General features: G+C 39.0%; 1 protein-coding gene across 1 annotated transcript in view; it reads left to right on the top strand.

Moving 5' to 3' along the window:
• The window catches only part of CD109 (CD109 molecule), a 78,374-nt gene extending 58,663 nt beyond the window's left edge, over nt 1–19,711 (top strand). The window contains exons 28-33 of the mRNA XM_069850312.1: nt 146–301; nt 391–456; nt 6,670–6,806; nt 10,873–11,029; nt 11,443–11,545; nt 15,033–19,711. Of these exons, the coding sequence (XP_069706413.1) occupies nt 146–301; nt 391–456; nt 6,670–6,806; nt 10,873–11,029; nt 11,443–11,545; nt 15,033–15,223 (810 nt within the window). The 3' untranslated portion in view covers nt 15,224–19,711. The remainder of the gene's footprint in view (nt 1–145; nt 302–390; nt 457–6,669; nt 6,807–10,872; nt 11,030–11,442; nt 11,546–15,032) is intronic.
• Nucleotides 19,712–21,177: the final 1,466 nt, after the last annotated feature.

Raw genomic sequence — 21,177 nt, 5'->3', positions numbered from 1 at the left:
TGTAGGCAGCTGCATGAAAACGCCAACATAATCAATAAATGGGACAATGCAGGGACCAGGAGCTCTCCCAGACATGGCCTACACACAGGTAGTTCACTGCACAGGCTTCTGCTGTTTAGTACAGAAGGATTATTTTTCTCAACAGGACACAGTGGTGGCTCTGCAAGCCTTGAGTCTATTTGCAACTCTCACTACTGCAAGCAAAACAGAAATGGATATAACAGTGACAGCACCTTCTCTGAATACTCCAGAAACATTTTCAATTGACACTCAAAACCGTTTTCTGCTTCAGACCAAAGAGGTACTGTAAAAAACAAGGAATGCTTTTTTAAAGTCTGCTGACTGAAAGTACTTCGAAAATACTGTTTTACTCATCTGTCTTTCTTTCAGATTACTCCTGCACAACCAATGACAGTCACAGTGGCAGCAGAGGGAACAGGATTTGCTGTCTTTCAGGTATGCAATGCTGTTGTTCTTGCTAAAGATATGCTCTCTAAAGGGGAGGTATACTTTGGAAGCTTTATAAAACATGCTAACAAGAACAATCTTCTGAAATGTCTTATGTCAGTAACAAAGTGCTTTAGTAATTGAAAAATGCCGTAAAGCATCTATCATGTGAATGAACATATTCATGTACTGATTATGTCCAATGGCCTGGCCTTTTAAATACTGCTGAGTGTTTGACTTTTGAGACACTTCCAGGGGCCAGAGTCGTGTCAAAGCAGCCCTGTCCACCTGTAGAAATGTAGTATCTGTTTCCAAAACTAAGGACTACAGTGATATATTGGCAGGCATAAAGGCCACAGTAAAAAATAGATGTGGACCAGGTAGAAACTCCTCATCAGGAATCTGTGGTTAGCCGTGGTAGGGCACAGATCAGAACAAGATTACACTGATAGTATTATTCTTCTTTTAATGAAGTAGAATACAATAGTGCAAAAGTTCAAAGTAAGAGAATATTATGGTTAGGTTCTCCAGCAATTTTTACACTGTTCTGAAGTAGCATGAAAGTCAGAGTCAAAGGATCCTGTGAACTACGAACAGTAGTAGATGCTTAGTATCAGCCAAAAGTGTGAGCATGGCAAAGAGTGCGAGGAGATGCCGTTCTCTACCTGTCCTGCAGAAGACTGTGTTCTGTAGTGTAAATTCAGACATCTCTAATTGTATTTAAACAAATTAAGTTGGGATTAACACACTCTGTTTAGAACTAGCAGACAATAAATAGGCCTTCTATGCTTTTCAGCTGCTTGCTCTTCTCCCATAATGGAAATTATGTTCTGAAGAAACTCTGCTTTCAAGATTTTCCCTAATCCTATGAGAAAAATTATATGAGATGAAGGATTTGATTAGATACGGCTACTAATGGGTCTCTTCCTGGCTGTCTCGTCCATGATAGTGACTTAGAACCACACAGGTGAAAGTGAAGACCTTTGAAAACCTACAGACAATACAGAAATATTAGTCTCTGAGCATGAGAGTCTTGTTTTATTGGAAGTATATAGACAAACTCATATTTTCTGAGTTTATTTCAAAAGCAGACAGAATTCCTTCAGGACTCCTTCTAGTAGTTCTCCTTGGGGAATACTGAACTTAGGCTGCATTTAATGGTCTTGAAGTTTTATGCCAGGTCAGATTCCATCTCACGTTCCTTCCAACCTGACCTTTACTTCACTGTTCTCATGCGTTGGGAAAACAAAAAAGCATGGTGTTCATTGCTAAGTATGCTTTTGGATAAAAGATCTTTACGAAGAAAACTTCACAGCTGCCTATCAGCAGTGAACAGCAGCTGCAGATACACCTCATTCATTCAGCACCAGTGTGCACATCCCACAGCGACGTAAGTCATGGCCTGTGTTTATTAAGTCCCAGAAGTGCAGATGAAGTTTACAGCAAAGTTCAAAAGTTTCAGAGGATAGAGACCTGCATGCCAAGACAGGAACGAGCATCTCAGCAGGACTGCATTCACACATCTGTGGTTTCAGTGTGTGTTTGTAGATGTGGAGTGTAACAAAGCGGGGCTCCAGAACGGTTAAGGGTACTTAACCTTAATTATTGTTGAGAAATATTCCCTGATACTAAGTCAACAAATTTGTTGGGCAAGCTAATCAAAAACTTTTCAGCAAATTGCTTCTTGCTGGAAAACACTGATTTGTTGAAGCATGTTGGTTCCAATTACGTTTTTCCAACAGGAAGATTTCACATCTAAATCAGCATGTCTGGTGAAGACTGAGCAGAACTCTTCCACCCAAAATAGCCAGAAGCAGACTCTGTGTTCAGAGGGCTCTTTTGGGGTATATAGCACCATGGTTTGAGTTCCTGGTTTGTTATTTGAACATGCAAATGTACTCCCAAACAACTGATATTCAGGAACCAATGCGAGGTTACCTTCTGTGCTGCTCTTCTGTCACTGTGCTGTTGCCTTTTTTCCTGCAGCTTTGATTCAGAGTTGACATGACTTGATTCAAAATATTGTACTTAAACTGGAGTAGTTTCTCCAAAACTTTTTCTTTGCTGGGACCAGTCCTTTCCTTCTGCTTCCTTTGGCAGGTCTAGTATTCTAAAAGAACTGATGCCATTGGAATGAGATTTCTCTTTTTCCCAGCCATAAACTAGATCTGGGTTGCATTTAATAAATCAGATAACATATGACATTGTGATCACATTTCTTCAGCTGGGTTTCATTGTCTTAGGCCCGCCAAAGTACAGTGGTGAGATTCACTGTTCTGGGATCTGACTTTCTGGCCAAATGTAGCACATCAAACCAGTAATGTATTTAAATATCACAGAACAGAAGATTTGGTCCATTAGTGGAAAAGGCTGCTTTCCCAATAGAATGAATTCTTGGGAAAACAAACTTAGAGTTTTGTGAAATCTCACTGTCTTTGTGTGCAAGTTGGCAGTGCATTCAGTCTTGACTCTGCAGGATCTCATAAGATATATTTATTTTGGATAGTGTAGTTGCAAAAGCAGACATTTACTTGTCATTTTGTGGTTCTGCTGTCAACAAGATCTCTGAGCTCTTCCCTTCGTTATATGGGCACATACTATGGGTGTCCTAAGGTACTGATTCTGAAAGGGAAAGGAGAGAGTGATTGTAGTTGAAGAATTTATCTTCCCTGCTGAAAGTCTTTGGAAAAAACGTCTCTTCTAGAACTAATGTGAACCACGTTTGGCAAGTACCTCAAAAAATCTGTCATGACCCATGCCTTCTGGAACAAAGAAGGATTCCACTGATATGCAGGACTGGCAACAGGAGGGTTAGCAGGCTTGAGAAGGCTGGGTATGGACAAAGTGAATAGTGGGCAAGGTACCTTTGATCTCCTGTTCATGTATAGGCAGGGAGTGAGGAAGAACCTGCAAATGACCCATTACTTGAAAAACACTGACCATTTTTTCCACTCAGCATATTTTTACTAGACTTAAGCAAGGGACTGAATGTTGTTCAGTGAGATGGTGCTGAAAAAGATACTGTGAATTGCACACTGATTTCTCCATTACAGTTTGAGTGTATACTAAGTAGTTGAAAAGAGATGAAAAGATAATGTAGATGATTCCATTGTATTCATGCCCTCAACCAAGCTGCTAGTTGAAAACCAAAAAGAGGAGGATAAAAGACATTGATTGGCACCATAAATGACTAATGGTTTTTGAAATGTAATGCAATTGATTGGGTCAGATCTTGTCATAAGCATCTCTTGTGCTGAAGATTAGCTTTTAGTTTTCTCTTCTTGGGTTTCTCGACATAGCTAGTTGTGTATGACAAGACTGGACCAGTTCTGCCTTTAGCTTTGGCAGCTGCTTCTTAAAAGGTTTAAGAAGAAATGCAGTTGCTCATTTTGTTGATTTAATGCTAGTTTCTGTGTAATAACCTTCTGTCCCCAAAGTAACAGTGTATCAAGAAAGAGACTTCAATTAAACGGTGTTGTGAAAAAGATTTTTCCTTCATTGTCATGAGAAAGCAGAAAAGGAAAGTCAGACCATAAAAATAACTCATTCCACAAAAATACTAGGTGATTGACCTGTTCAGTATGTGGTTTCAGACATCCTGTGTTGGCAATAAATTCCCATTCATTAACTTTCTGGCAAAAGTTAAAACAGCTTTGTTTCTGTGATGACAGATTGTTGATGCACTGCCAGCTTGTCTTTACCAAACTATCTGCATGCCTTTAACTGGCAGGCTTTCTAGATTGGCTTCACCATTGGTACTTCCTTCTCCTGCAGATCATTTTTACAGGATAAATGTTCACTGTTGCACCACGGTTGTCCTGAGTGCCTGTACAGATTTGGCACTGTACTCATAAAACATGGTAAATTCAGCAGTGCAGGGCAATGGGAATCATATGCGTGTAGATTGAGAAAAAGAGCATAGCTTTCATATCAAGGAGTGAGAGACGTAACAGCAAAAGCAATAAATCAGGAATTAAAGACTCCTCTGTTTGCACAGACTTGCTAGCATATAACTGACTTGCTAACCTATAACTTGGATGACCCACATCATACCTTCAAATTCAGACTGACAATTTTCCATTTGCTGCCAGAAACTGTTGTAAAGGGACCATGATTTTCCAGAATCACTCTTGATTCCCTATTCTTTAGCCAAACAAAGTGCATGTTGAGGTCTTGCAAGGGGAATTATTTAAATAGAATGAATCATTAAGGTTGGAAAAGCCCTCTGAGATCATCCAGTCCCAATTGTCAGCCCACCACCACCATGCCCACTAAACCATGTCCCGAAATGCCAGGTCTGTATGTTTTTTTTTTAATACCTCCAGGGATGATGACTCAACCACTTCCCTGGGCAGCCTGTTCTAATGCTTTACCACTCTTTCAGTAAAGAATTTTTTTCCTGATATTAAATCTTAACCTCCTCTGACACAACCTGAGTCCACTTCCTCTTGTCCTATTGCTTGTTACTTGGGAGAAGAGACCAGCACCCACATTGCTGCAATCTCCTTTCAGGTAGTTGTAGAGAGCAGTAAGATCTCCCCTCAGCCTCCTGTTCTCCAGACTACTTTCTGATTATTTTTCTACTGAAATCAAAGAAGATCCTTCCTTGCACTGCTATGTGTTTTATCTTGATGACTAAGGCAGAAGATAATGATTTTGGTTTTTGGGAAAACTGTATGCAAACTTACTATTCTGTTGTTGGTAAAAATTACTATTTTGGCAAATAATGTCAACTATTTCTTAGTTTCTTGTATTTGATGGGGTTTTTTTGATCATTCCAGGGTTTTGAAGGTTGAGCTTTCTGATTCATCACAGTGAAGTGCTGAGTCAGCAACCCATTCTCTTGTCTTCTGGCAGAGATGGTGTCCTGTTTGTGTCCCAGCAAAGGGAAGCTGCAGTTACTGTTAACATCACATCAGGTGTTAATCCATCAGAAGCACCCTGGAATGTTTTCTGAAAGTTAAATTTCATTTTTGGTGTCTTTTGTTGCTAGAGCAGATGTGCTGGGACAACTTAGGTAGTTAATTTCCTGTATTGTATGGCCAGTAGAGAGAGGGTAACCAATGAAAGCTACTAGAATGGGACAAGCTTGAAGTAATATCTTGCTGGTATATCCTCTTGCCCTTCATGAATTTGCAGCACAGGGCCACAGGACCCAGTCCATGGGTCATCTCTGTATGCTCTCTCTGGCTGGGTAGATATTTCCTTCATGGATTTTTTTTTTGCTTCCGTAAATCTGTGACTTTAAAAATATTTCTAAACTTTTAACAACCACATGTTCTTTTGGCAAGTAGTTCTACTGCTGATGGTGTATTACATGAAGAAGCACTACTTTTTTCTCCTTTTGAATCTGCTCCCCTAATTCTTGTATTTGGAGAGAACGCGTAAGCAGGACTGTGTTGGGTTAGACCAAAGCTCAGTCTAACCCAGTATTCAGTTTTCCACAATGGAGAAAGATGGGTGCTCAGGAGAGAGGATAAGATAAATACATACAATACATTACCTGACTGTCTTCCATGTATTATTCCAGACCACGTATTATTACTTTTACCATGTAGTATTCCAGACCTTCAGCTGGGAATAGTTTCTGTAGGCTTTGAACCTGTTTGTTGAGCAGAAATGGTGAGAGCTCTGTCCTCAAGGCAGACTGAAGAGGACTTGCATAGATGAACCAGATGATGAAACTGCTTAACTACAAGAAAACTGTGTTGTTCTGGGCTTGGAGTAGCATGCTATTCCTCATCTGTTTAGAGTGTATGAATGCTGTGACATGAAGAGTGAAGACAAATGCTGTGCATACGCTATGTATTTGCTCTTGCTCTGCTTTCATACACAGCCTGTCTCTTTTAACTCAGTGGGTGTCAATCTCTGAAGTTTGCCTTTATTCGTCCCATTTCACTCTGCCAGGAAGTAGCTGCACACACTATAAAGCTGCAAACAACAACTAGGGAAAAAATTGCTGGTTATCCCTGAGCTCCCATGTGTTTTCTTCAGTTGTATCCTGGAAATTGCATTGGTTCTGCTGCAGTATGAAGTGCTCAGAAGGAATAATTCTTTCAGAGAATTCCTGGGAATCTCATGTGCGCAGCTGTCAGATACAAGGTCATATGTCCTGTCTCATGTGAACATTCCTCTGGCATTATAATGTTACAAATGTAGTGTTTTAACCACACAGATTTGCTTTACCTATGTCATCTAATGTCTCTAACTTGCAATCTACAGCTCAATGTTATTTACAACACAAAATACACTGATCAGAGGCTCAGATCTGTCCAAAACCAAGAAGCCTTTGACTTGAATGTTGATGTAAAAGATGACAAAGATGATAAGAACCATTTAACCTTGAATGTGTGCACAAGGTAAGTTATTCAGCTGAAGCACCTCATAACACCTCTTTGTCTATACAGCCTTTAAATTATTTAAAATGAGCTAAGTTATACATTTGTTTGTGTGGATTTACTAATATACGTGTTACAAACACGTAACTAAAGAGAATGAAAGAATTACTTGTTAAAAATGACAGTAGTTAAACTAAGAAGCAATTAAGTTATTAGTGTGATAGATCTTTCGTGCAAAAATTTTTGCGGGACAGGTCATATTTTTCTACTGGTACACATAGAGTTATTGGCGCCCTAAATCTTAGATGTATATATAAGTGTTTGAAATACAAGTAAAAGCTCAAAGGCTTCTTTGTGTAAATGCTTCTTAGCCATATGGAGAAAGGTGGACCCAATACCTTCCTCATTCTGAATTCTAGTAGCAGATTGTGACAAGTACCTATTACTCTTATCTATTGTGAACAGAAAGCTTTGCTTTTGATATAGAAGTAAATACTTCTTTTTTATTTTAAAAAAAAAGAAGGAAGTTCTGAAGTGCTGAAAACACCATGAAATAGAAACAATCATCTCTATTAATAAATAGTCATCTCTATTAATAAACTTTGCTCATAACAGTTTTGGCAGGAGTCAAAATCTATTTTTACATAACGGTAAATTCCACTGGGGTTTTGTCTTATTGTGCAAGTATCTTTGTGATCTTTCATTTACTGATATATCTTGCAGTCATTAATTTGATAATATAATATAATGTCAGCATTATTTTAGAGCTGAAAGAGGTGATGAGTTTTCCGGACAGTCTAATTCTATTCTTTCTGCTGAATAAGGGAGGGGGGTGCTGCATCTGGGATGATGATTCTTATTCAGTGGACACCCACTAAGAACTGAGCTGATACTGCTGAAGCATCATCTCAGAGACCACAGAACAGTCACCAAATGCTACCTGGATAAAATTTGGATCAGATGAGAACAGATGATTTTGAACAGTCATATTGCATATTCCTAGGTCAGCCAGTCATTAAAGTGAGTTGTTTCTTTGGCTGCTTTGCTGCCTGATTTTTACTTGCTGTGGAAGTGTTTATATTTGTCTTTAAAAGCCTTATATGAAGATGCTTGTTCCCTGACAGTTTCTTTAGTAGACACTTCTTCTTGTAGTTAAAGAACACTGCATATTTCACGGAAAACCCATTGTATCTCTCCACACATTATATTTATGCTTTTTATCTTCTATCTTTTATTGTCTTCAAAGATGCTGAGATGACTGCATTCTTTGTATTTTAGGATTTAATCTGTAAATACTTCCTCTAGAAACAATGTTTTCTTCTTGTGAAATTATAATAGGCTCCTTGTAAAGGCAGTATTTGCAAATTACCACCTGATTCACCATGATTACTCTTGCATTCCTTTACTTCGCATCCTCTTGTTGTTATTTATTTAAACTTTAAACACCCTATTTCTCAATAATTTTTATGCTTTGCCTACCACAAGGAACCTGTCACTTGAGTCAGAGCCTCTAGGTGACACCATCATGCAAATAATAATATATAGTGTATATGATTTCAGTACAGAGAGAATTGATTTAATTTGGGAAGTAGCCAGTATGCGCAAAGCCAGAGCCCTGTTTTTATGTGTTTCTGGTAACCAATTCAGTGATACAGATGGTGGACAGGGACACTAAAAGACAAGAGAGCTCTTGAAATAGAATGGGCTTTCTCTCTTTTAAAGTTTTCTATTAAGTGTCAACAGCTTTCTAAAGTCTAGCACAAACTCCTGACATGTAAAGGACTCACATGATGGCTCTGCGGTAAGTCTTGGCCAAGCATTCTAATTTTCTAGCTAAGACCTTTGGCTCAGGAATACAAACAGGAAGGGCTCCATCCCTCTGGGAAGTTTCTAGGGTGATGATGTTTTAATTGCAAAGTGTTCAAAGGAAAATCTAGTGGCATTATGAAACTGTCCCTGGAGGATATATGGAACTGTAAGACTGTTGAAATCTCAGTCGGTTTAGTTAGCTGTGGGTATGCGTAGTCAGATAATGGAGGTTGCAGCTTTGCAATTTTTTTCTTTCTCTAATCTGCAAAATATTCCACTGTATTTCAACCAGCTTGATGACTGGCCATGGTCATCTCAGCTGGGTATTAACACTGGAGCAGATGATGTCTCATTCAAATTGAGCTGAGTTTTGGCTAGAGGAGCTAACTCGCTGTCTGGAAGTCAAAAACCCAGAGCTGCCAGTTACTTCTCTGGTTGGTCTTGTTGCCCACATACCATTTCCAGGCACGGGAAACTGATTGCTGATGGGTCTCGTCATCGTTTTGTTTCTGCTTTCTGTCTGTGCTAGCTTGGTGTTGGTTTCTCCTCTTTGCATCATCTATGAGAGGGTCTTGCACAGTTCTTATGTTGTTGAAGAACTGAAACATAAAATTTAGCTCAAAATGGTTTTGGTTCTCTTCAGGTAATGTTTTTTTTTTAATTTTTTAAGAGAACATGAATTGAAGAGATGATACCAGTAACCACCTCCAAAGCTGTCTCTCTTCTTTGTTAAGATCTTGAGTCAGATCCTTATAACTTGTAGGGATATATCTCATTCACTTCTTGACAATAGCAAGTTGTTTTGGTTACCTGTTTGTATTTTGGTAGTATCCCTGGCTGGCTAGACAGCTTGAGTATTTTCCTCCCCTCTTATTTGTAATTATGCAGAAATAATTGCATCCAGTTCCAAATCAGTTATTTGTTTTCAATAGCAGCTACTTTGGCACAGCACATCACCCAACAGATGGTTTCATTTGTTTCTAATCTCACGAGCCAGCTGAAGTCAGCAGTTGTGCTGTATTTCTTTCAAAGACATATCTGCATTCAATCAGCCATGCTGCCAGGCTTAACAGCATTGCTTTGAAAGCAAGTCTTGCCTTTTTTGAAACCATCCAGCTCTACAAAGAAATAGTTTTATCCAATTACTTTCAACTACTGTCAGGCCTGCAAAATGTGGATTGGAGACGCTTCTATTCTATTTTAACAGTAATCATTTACCCTCCACGCCAAGGGTGGGGGGAACCTCTTCTGCCACCACCTTCTTTATTTAAAGCAATACAATCTTTTGCAGGTCATATACATATCACTTGTAGCACAGAACACCATAAATCTATTTTGATAATTCTGTTGTGCAGCATAGTATGTAGGGCTTATGCAACAGAACCAAAGTTTTTAGCCCAGCGTCTGATTCTCATATTGGGAGAAAGTATAATAATAAGCATTATTTAGGAAAACAAGAAGGAACTTATTAAATTTTTTTTTTCTGGAACTGAGTGACTAACACACCTATCCATTTTAAAGCTGGATCTTTGAGAAATAATCTGATGATAAATTCGTTAATGGAACCATCAATCTCTATGAAAGAAATATGATAGGCTTTGGGAGACTTTTTTGGTGTATACCTTTGTCTCACTTTGCAAAAATAAATAAAAGCACAACAATGCATCTATAAGAAGAAATATATATATTTGAGCTTAAGAGTTCCTACAGCAGTCTCTTAATTACTTCTTCCAAAATGTTGTTAATTGCAATATTTCCTGCATATTTGTGGTGTAAACCTGCACTTATAATTGCCAATGGAAAGCTCTTAGTCGTGTCAGTGTAGTCTCTCATAGGATTTATGAACTGTAGTTTTCTCACTGCTAGACCTGCTTTTGCATATGTGGTAGAAATTATAGAATCATAGAACAGTTTGGGTTGGAAGGGACCTTAAAGATCATCCAGTTCAAACCTCTCCTGTGATGGGCGGGGACACGTCCCACTAGATCAGGCTGCCCATGGCTCCATCCAGCCTGGCCTTGAACACCTCCAGGAATGGGGCTTCCACAACTTCTCTGGGCAACTAGTTCCAGTGCCTTGCCACTTTCAAATTATCAGGTAGAAAACAGAGAAATCAATTATTATCTCCTTATAGTCAGAATATTTCTTGTTTGCATTTTGTTCCATTTGTTTCTTAAGTGTTCATAAACATTCTTGCTTCCATAGTTGGGATTTAATTATCATACAGTGGATTATTGTATTTCTACTAAAAGTTTCTTTGTCTCCATGTTTTAAAAAGATACTTCGGTTCTGGCACAGCTCCCAGTAGCGGTATGGTCCTCATGGAAGTTGGCTTACTCAGTGGTTTCTCTGTGTCACCAGATTTCATTCCATCAGACAATACAGTTAAGAAGATGGAAAGGGACAATGGAAAAGTCAACTTCTACTTAGACTCTGTAAGTTGAAAATAACAAAGTAATGTGTTTGTAGTGATGTTAATCTTAACTCTGCCATTCTTTGTTTAAAATTTGGAAAGACATTATGATTGTATTCTTTGGGGAAACGAGTGTCTGCTATTCACATTGAATTAATAGTTGCATTGCTTTTTACTGAGACTGATTTGATAGGTATAAATCGGTTATATTTGTAAGGGGTTTCTAGATTAAGCCTCTTAAAAATCGTATATAAGAAGGCAGAAGTCAAGAAGTCTATAATTTGGCCTTACTGATTTTAAATGAGATAAGCATCTTTATATGCCTCCTGACTCCCAGTCGTTAGAAATAGATTACTGCTGAGCTAGAAGTTCTTACCTCTTCTGTGAAATAACCATTACAAGGCTTCTCAGGATGTTTCTCTTCTGTTTTTCTAGCTAAATGAGACACAGGTTTGTGTGGGTATTCCAGCTGTGAGAGACTTCAAAGTGGCAAATATCCAAGATGCTTCAGTGACTGTGGTGGATTACTATGAACCTAGTAAGTCTCAGTCATTCAAATGGATCTTAGTGAATCAGAAGTCTAAAAGAAAGTTTCTTCTGTGGAAACAGGACAAATTTTAGTGAACAGAGAGCCACATTGAACTGAATTTTTTTATTCTCATTGAACTGCAGCCGTTGTGGACATTGATATGCCAAATTTTCTAGCCAAATAGTAGTGTTTTCCCATATGCATGTTTACTGCCCTAATGGCTTGGTTCCTCAGCTGGTGTGAATTTGCTTTAATCTGTCCCAGTGTGTTCCCAAAACTACCAAAACGAAGCAGGAACTTCAGTGTGGCTCACTTACCAAGTTAATGATTGTTTCAGAAAGCTTTTCTATCTGTTTCTTGTTTGAACTGAGTCCTTCACTGGAGAAAATGCCAGTGTTTTGATTTCTTTAGCTATGTAAAAAATATATTTGGAAAAAACAGTTTCAGAGATTTTTAATTTGGGTTTTGTGTTTTTTTTTTTTCTGTAGTGAGTGTGTTTCAGAGAAAGGCAGTGAGGTACAAAGCTTTTGGGCAAAATGAAAAGCAATGAAAGATTATAAGCTGCTGTAGAAGATGTTAGGTTTTCATTGCATCAGCCAACTGAAACGTTATTAAGGATTTGGGCTTGGATTGAGATAAGGCATGAAAAATTTATATAGGCAATTTTCTTCATGTTGGCTTTTTTCCAGCACAAGACAAAAGGCAATCAAATCTGCTACGTGTGTTACTTTAGCTAGATGAAGATCACATTTATTCCATGTAGGCTGAAATGTTTGTTCAATCATAGACTTTTAAACTAAAACAGTAAATTAATTGATGTAACTACACTGTCCACTAAACTTGACCATGTTTTAAGGCCTAATGGCTTACCAACTTAGAGCAGTTTATATTTGAGACAAACACATAACCCTTAGAATCTATGGCCAAAATGAATTTTCATATGCTTCAGTTCCTAGGAGAAGAGAACAGCTCAGGACCTAGTCTTTTGTAAGAATGTTGCTAGATAGCCTAATGAATATGTGTACTAAAAGTTCACATATAAATGCTCATGTGTAAATATTTTTTATTATATTTAAATACATTTAATAACCATAAATTCTCAATTATAAACCAATATTAATTTAAAGATATGAATTAATATCCTTAAGGGCTTAAATTTCTATGACATAATCACTGCTGCAACAGAAAGCTTTGACTTTAAGAAAAAGATTGTTTCCAGTATTATTTTAGAAGACACCTTATTACTGTGTAGCATAGGCATATTATTGGTCAACATAAATACATATGCCATGATTTTGAGTTCTCCTGAGAGAACTCCTTCCTATCTAATACAGGGGTGTGCTTTTATTTTGATCTATTGTTTTCTATCACTCTTGTAGTTGGTGACCCAAGGTACAGATGTATGTTTTATGTGATGGTGACAGTCAGATTCATGCCATATTCAGAGCTAGGAGATGTCTAAGGGGCCCTCATGCTCTGGCATTTATCAAAAAAGTTGTGTCTTTGTGGTGAATATTACAACTGGCACAGGTGTAAGAACTAGCTTGGGTACCAATACAGCATTGCTAGTCAGGAGGTCTGCTAGTGTTAATATATGTGTCTACTCAGCACATTCAGGTCACTGCTGCTTCCCTTACCTGACTTTGTTCAGTTGGATGTCACTGTTGGGTAAGCATTTTGACCCCCAAAGATACATCTTGTATTTTAATTTTCTTAATATCTTGAGGTTTGAAGAAAAACTGAATATAATTTCAGTTAAAAATTACTACGAATATAAAAAGAAATTGCAGCATCCCTAGATGGAATGAAAACCTTCAAATCAAAAAAACCCGACTATAGGAATGAAGCTTTGCAAAAGCTTGTTCTCCGAGTGATTACCATGCATTAATATTTTTGAAATGAATATGATTTTCCAGGCTTTTAGTCTGTTTGGCTCTGTAGCAGCCCTTCAGGGAACTGGGAAGCAAAATACAGGAGCAGGAGCTAGATGAGTTGACCAGTCCCAGACTGAGGAAGCTGAAACTCCCAGTCATAACAGTGAAAGAGAAAGCATCAGTTATGAGAGAATCATAGACTCATAGAATCACCAGGTTGGAAAAGACCTCTTGGATCATATTCCAACCATTCCTATCAAACACTAAACCATGCCCCTCAGCACCTCATCCACCCATCCCTTAAACACCTCCAGGGAAGGTGAATCAACCACCTCCCTGGGCAGCATGTTCCAGTGCCCAATGACCCTTTCCATGAAAAATTTTTTTCCTTATGTCCAGCCTGAACCTCCCCTGGTGCAGCTTGAGGCCATTCCCTCTTGTCCTGTCCCCTGTCACTTGGGAGAAGAGGCCAGCTCCCTCCTCTCTACAACCTCCTTTCAGGTAGTTGTTGAGAGCAATGAGGTCTCCCCTCAGCCTCCTCTTCTCCAGGCTAAACAACCCCAGCTCTCTCAGCCGCTCCTCATAAAGCCTGTTCTCCAGCCCCCTCACCAGCTTTGTTGCTCTTCTCTGGACTCACTCCAGAGCCTCAACATCCTTCTTGTGGTGAGGGACCCAGAACTGAACACAGGATTCGAGGAGCGGTCTCACCAGTGCCGAGTCCAGAGGGAGAATAACCTCCCTGGACCTGCTGGTCACGCTGTTTCTGATACAAGCCAAGATGCCATTGGCCTTCTTGGCCACCTGGGCCACTGCTGGCTCATGTTCAGTCGCTGTCAACCAACACCAGGTCCCTCTCCTCCAGGCAGCTTTCCAGCCAGACTTCTCCTAGTCTGTAGCTGCACAGGGTTGTTGTGCTTCAAATGCAGGACCCGGCATTTGGCCTTGTTAAACCTCATGCCATTGGACTCGACACTACCTCCCAGCCTAGTGTCATCTGCAAACTTGCTAAGGGTGCACTCGATGCCTTCATCCAGGTCATTGATAAAGACATTGAACAGGGCTGGACCCAGCCCTGAGCCCTGGGGAACCCCGCTTGTCACTGGCCTCCAGCTGGATTTCACACCATTTCCCACCACTCTCTGGGCCCGGCCAGCCAACCAGTTTTTCTACCCAGGAGAGTGTGCGCCTGTCCAGGCCACAGGCTGACAGTTTCCCAAGCTAGTTTCCTAGGAGACGTAGTTCTTAAACGTTGTAGCCAGTAACCTGCCAGGTAAACCATCTGAATTCTTTATTATGGGCGTTGCTGTGTAGATAGGGGCAAAATCCTTTTGAAACGTATAACTGAGGTTTGTGAACGGATTATGTCTAACACTTGAGAACAAGTCTATGGAACTGTGCCTTTCACCAAGCATTTGCCTGAATATATTAAGACTATTTTGATATTTTGGTAGAAGAACAAATATTGATGCCTAGTCCTTCCCAGTCTGGGAAGTATTTTGTAGTATATAACAAGGTGCATGTAAGAATGTAGAACATCCTTTAAAATGCTTGCTTTCTGAAGCTAATTTGTCAGTCAGTTCTCAGAAGTTCATTAACTAACGTTAACTAACCTTTCTGAACAGGGAGAAGAGCAGTGAGAATGTACAATTCAGAAGTAATGCAAAGTATAACCACCTGTGACTTCTGTGAAAGTGATTGCAGCCTCTGCCACCGAGATGGCTCTCCAGCCTTGCTTCAGCACTCTTCGTTGGCCTCCTTGTTCTGTGTGTTGTTTATCATTCATGTAAACTTACTGTGTGGTTGGGTACTGTAAAAGGAAACAGGTTATGTTTCATATCTAAGGTTTCCATAAATTATCCAAAGAAAATTTTATGCTCAGATACCGGCTTGTGTTTAGTGATTACAGTGACCAAACTCATGCTGTGTTCAGGGAGAACTGGGCTGGCCCATATGGTAAATTTCTGGCTGTGCCAGAAAACTTCTTTAAGTGTCTGCTGGAAAAACTTGCCAAGTGTTAGTTTCATACTGAAGTTATTTTCTGAAAAAGCACGGTTACCGAGAAAGCAGTCTGAGGAAATATAAACTTAGCTCGATGTTCACATTCCCTTTTCACCCCAGCTTTCATTTGTGCTTGGTTTTTAGGGACATATGTTAGTTTACTGTACTTTTCTGAAACACTATCTGCTTCTTCATTGGAGTCTTACTAAGCAGAGTGCTGCGAGCTTCGTATCAGAGCTCACTTTGTTCTATTCTGCAGACATGACACAACATTAATATTGAATTTTGCTGTATGCTGTCATGGGGAATATTATGAAAAATAAAAAGAGCTGGCTTCAGAGCAGATCCAAGAGTCAAAAACAAACTGCTGAACGCTCCAGAAAATTGTCAGTCTTTTTTTATCATTGCAGAGAAACTAGGTGGATTATTTTTTGCCAATTCATAAGCTAATCGTGTTTGAAAATAAGGCCTCAGGATGTTCACATGCATTTTTCTCTAGGAGACTTCTACTGTAACTGTATCAAAGATAGAGGGTTATTCAGAAACAAACATCATTCTCTTCCCATGTGAGAATGCTGGTCTCCACAGGTGTATTTATGGCCAACAGGATGAAGGTTGCTTTCATCCTTCCCTGGTTTTTGGAAGTCTTCTAGAAATGTCACTCTGGGCCATCATTAATGTCTTGGGTTTGCAGTGTTGTCAACTATTTAAGTGGCGTAACCTCTGAACCGCTGTTAACTACTCTCTGTGCCATGTCCACTGGTTTGCCTTGTGTGCCATCTGTGCCTGCCACTCCTGCCATTGGTTGGTGGGAGAGGCTTTTAAGTAGCACGGGCTGCACATACGAAAGAATTGACATTCTTGCATAACTTTCAGCACATCCGTGTATACTTATGTGCTTTGCTGAAGTGGGATGGTGAAGAGCAGCAGGTCCTTTTACACCCAAATCTGCTTTTTGTGCAAGGGAAGAATTTCAGGTCTCCATGAATGGAAATGGGGGAGCTCTTACCTCCTGAGTGAGTGTATGAATGTCTTCCCTGTCTGGCAGCCGATTTATCGTTCTTGAACAATGCCTGTGATGTCTAGTAGTTACTTCTTTTTGATAAGGATGCTAAGCTGATAAAATTCCTAGTTACTCAAATGAAATAAATAACTGTTACGCCAGCTAACAGAGTTAGAAATTTTAAGGCTATTGGATCCTTTTCTTTCATACTTTTTTGAGACAGCATGTGTATGTGTCCACATGTAATTATATGACAATTTCTAATTTTTATTCAAATTTTGCTACTGCTTAAAATGTATATTTTTGTATTTTATGCTCATCTATACTTTTGTTCAAAACAGAAATTAGTGCATGGTAGTAGCATGGGAGGAGACCTGAACTTCCTGAATTGGGTGCCTTCTAATACTGATGCATAGGTTTTTAACTGCAAAACTAGTTTACGTGGGGTTATTTGTTTTACTTCACCTGTATTTAGAATTTACAGTGTTTTTCACAAACTGGGGGTTCTGTTCTGTCTCTCTGGCAGAGCTTAGGCCTGATTCTTTGCAGTAGGTTCATGCTTTTCACTTGTCTTTGGCACACTTGAGCTCTCGCATCTTGAATAATTGATTAGTGCCTTAATATGAGTGCCTGTGCTGCTCTCTGACCCACATGAAGTAATATTATATTTATTGCAATCCAAAGCACTGCTTAGTCAATAGGATACAGGATCTGAGCCTCTAAGTCATATGCTTGGTTGCATGGGTCTAAAGCTAATAGAAACCAAAAATACAAACTAAAATATATCTTTGCATCTCAAATTGTTTGCTCGTATGTGGGAGCATAGATCTGGAAGACATTCACACTCTGAACTGGAGTATGTTTTGCTGCAGTGGAACTATGAAAGCAGTTCATCTTTTGCTTTTGGAGACATCAGCCTTGATCATTTGCCTCCATTTACTATAATTTCAAGAACCTAAAGTCCACGTTTTCAGTTTTTACTATATGTATAATGGCTAAGAGGACATTGATATCTGATTAATGTTAGGATAGAGAGGCTTATTTTCTAGACAAGATAGAGTGGGGATAAACCACTCATTTGCAGTAGATAAGTGAGTTTTATTTTGTAAACAGTCCCAGCTTCCTGAATATCCTCAAGAAAAAATGGATTTAAATTGCTCGGCTTATTTTCAGGAAGTACAGCTTTTAATAGTATTCCCTTACTTTTGATTTTGAGACAAACAACACATATTTTTAAATGACTTTTGGCTGCCTTGCACACCTTACTAAGAAGCATCAGTCATAATGCACCATGTCATGGGAATTGTTGTAGTCAATGAAGAAACATCCTCTTTTATTTTACATTTTCTATACAGCAGACTTATTGTTACAGACATCCAAGCCTGTACTAACCTTTTTTAAAGAAACAGTGTAGAGCATATGACTTTAAACAAATGTTTACACCAGGTGGCCATTAACTTTCCTACATCGATGCCTTCAGTCACTTTACAGTTGTGGCTGGGCTTTGAATGAGTTGCAGAGGATAAAGCTTGTTTTCTATACTGGCAGTGAGTGGAACAGGGAAAAGGGTGTAGTATGTGGCACAATGACTTTTCACGTTTTCCTCATTGCTGGGTAGGAACCTTTACACAAATGTTCAGCTTTTTTTTTTTTTTCCATTGCTCTGTATAACCAGTTTTTGATGTCACAGGGAGCATGTTTCCACTGAAGATATTAGGACATGTTTTTAGCAAAAAAATGGTTAGGAACACTTCAGAAACAGGATCTTTAAGGAGTGGTGCTAAAAGCAGTCAGGAAAAGGTTTTTTTGTGATGGAGTCTTCATGTTGTGTTGCCTGAACATTTCTGTGTTGTTACTGCTTCTTTGAAATCTGAGTATTCTCTGATACTTCCCATGCCTTTTTCATCCACATGCTGTTAGTGGACATGGTCTGTGCAGGACCATGAGTATGCTCTGAAGTCAGTAAGAGTCATTTATTTATGATTGAGTTTAAAAGAAAAACAGGCATTTTAAAGGATCTTCCTCCCCAGATTCCACCTTTGCTGTTGTCCATGATCTTAGCCAAGGTTTTCTCTGCAGGTTTGTCTGTGAGTGTCATCTAGAGACCTTCTGTACCAAACAGAACAGGGAACACTCATCCTGTGGCAAGTGCTCGCTGACAGGTTTACAGCACCTTGGGAGTCTGCATGCTGGTTTGGTTCCCAGCATGGCACCGCCCTGCTCCCATTTACTTCACAAGTAAGAGCTTGTGGCTTGCGCACAAGTGGCAGGTGATAAAAGGGACAAGTGGCTGAACTGGTGCAGGGAAAACAGAAGAGCCAAGGTCCAACATTACATGCCTCTCTTTTGCCTTGAAAGTCACTGTTGAAAACCAGACCTAAGATTTAAAAAAAATTGGTTTATTCAATTTTCAAAATATTATCCTAACAATGTTTCTCTAAATGTATTGTTCAAGAATATTGACAGTATTTGATTTAAAGCAGGTTCCTGTAAAAGGTATAGGTATGTACACTGTATAGCCTCCAGTGCACCACACTGTGAAATGTATGTGCAAACATACAAGATCTTTACAAAGTACCCAAAGCAAAAACATTGTGTGATGTTCTGTTTTTCAAAATATACAGTTAGGTTTTTAGGACAGATTATATAGGCCCTAATGGCACCATTTTTCTATCTCAGACACTCAGAAAGTTTATTCAATTTTAATTCTGATTCTAATGGCTAATAATATTTCTGTTATAGCCTTTCTTCTTCTACTATAAATCTTCATTCAGAACCATCTTTATGTGTTTAGTCCTCTAAATACATTGAAGATTTTGCAATTAGATGTTATCACTAGTAATTTATCCATAAAGTATAAAAGCAATTATGTGATGAGATCTTTTGAGTTATTAGATTCTCCTTCTTCCTGTGTCAAAATATTTGATGTCAGCACTGGTTTATATTGTTTATTGTATTTTTGTGTGCCACTTGGAAATATCATTGTGCTAATGCTACTCTATGCAATAAAGTCTGACAGTGTGCTATATCAGATCAATCCAGTAATTGTATTTTCTAATGGATAACTCTTTTCAGATATGCATGAGCATTAATTGCTTATGTACTACACGTTAGTCACCAGAACTCCAGTGTTAAGATTTCTCTTTAATTTCAAGACATACATTTTATTTCTGTATTTCTTAGTGGTTGCCCAAAAACTGCGTCAACCTTGCTCAGATCTTATGATGTTATATTAATGAATTGACTTTTTTGTTGTGGTTTTTACTATTATTAGGTTGGTTGGGACGCTAATACAAGGAAGAGGATATAAAAAATGCTGGCTCAAAGAAAGTGTCATATAAGCAAGTGTAATGTATCCTACATTAGCTGTCCTCCTGGCTACTGCATTTCTTCTTTTTCCATATCAGGCCTTAAGCAATTTGAACTAAAATTCTTGGCTGCCTTGAGATGTAGTCAGGTACCACTTTGATCTAGTTCAGGATCACTGTATGCATTTCCACTTTTGATCAAATCAGAAATGGTGGAAGAAGAATGCTTTTAAGAGCTGTTTTGAGCAAATAGAAGTGAACTAACCTGCCAGCTATGAAAATTGCTTCTGTCTTTTCAAATAATGAATATTAAAGAACTAGACTGTTTCACAGGGGTTTGGAAAATTGTCAATGATTTCTTTTTCTTCAACTAAAGTTTGCAATAGCTATTTTTGAATTCTATTAAAGATGACTTTTAATAATATATGTCTTGTGTTTCCTTGTTTAGCAGTACCACTAGCTGTAGTAGGTCAGAGTTTCTCTGCATTGTTGACCATAATACCTCCTCGGCACATCTTAGCGGCTGCCTCCCCTGCGTTTTAAAGCACATAACATGAAGCCATGCAATGGTGGTTTCTATGGTCAAGCTGCCATCCGTGACCCTGCAGATGACTATTTAGGGCTTTTCTGACCAGGAGTCACCTCATTTTAAAAGCATTTTATTTTTTTCAGTGTGAAGCTACAGGAAGCTTTGCTGTTATCCTTGGCACAAGTAGTATAAAACGTCTTCTGCAATGAATTCAGTTCAGGCAGGCCCGTTGTGGTCCTGGAGAACCTCAAGAACTGCACTGTGTCTGTGAAAAAGAGCGGATCTTTCAGATACAGAGCTTATCACCACCCAAGGCCTATGGTGGCACTAAAAGAGCTCCATGAAATCTTTATGCCAAACCTGATTGAATTGATGTGCAGATTATTTTTGTAATTTTTCATGCTTTAGAAATTTGGCTTCCACACTGCTACCTTTCCCTAGTTCTCCTCATATTTCTCTTCCTGTTCCTCCTGCCTGCCTTCAGAAAGAGGTTCCTAGCCTATTTCAGCTCTGAGGTCAGGATCTGGTCAGCCTTGCTCACCTCTTTCACCGAGACCTCTCAGCAGTATTGCTCATGAGCTCAGCAACCACTTCTGTTCTTATGTCTCACAGATCTACCTTCCCTTGCCTGTCAGGACTAAAATCCTTTTCAGTCTCGCTTATGGATAAATAGCTGTCAATTCAAACTCATTGTGGACAAAAGACACTTTGGGCTTTTCAGCACAGATTTATGGAGCTGAAACCTTACTTAACCAACCTGATGGAAAGTTTTCTTTAATGAGAGGACTGACTAGGTGGATGAGGGCAAACAGTGCTTGTTTATTTGGACTTAAGTAAGGCTTCCTCTCATAACATCCTCATTGATAAATTGATAGAAAAGGAGACTAAAAGGGCTGGCGCTGAAGCGGACTGAAAACTGGCAGAGCAGC

Source organism: Phaenicophaeus curvirostris, chromosome 2 (assembly GCF_032191515.1).
Source record: "Phaenicophaeus curvirostris isolate KB17595 chromosome 2, BPBGC_Pcur_1.0, whole genome shotgun sequence".
NCBI classification, from domain to species: Eukaryota; Metazoa; Chordata; class Aves; order Cuculiformes; family Cuculidae; genus Phaenicophaeus; species Phaenicophaeus curvirostris.
This window is presented reverse-complemented; position numbering and strand designations above follow the sequence as displayed.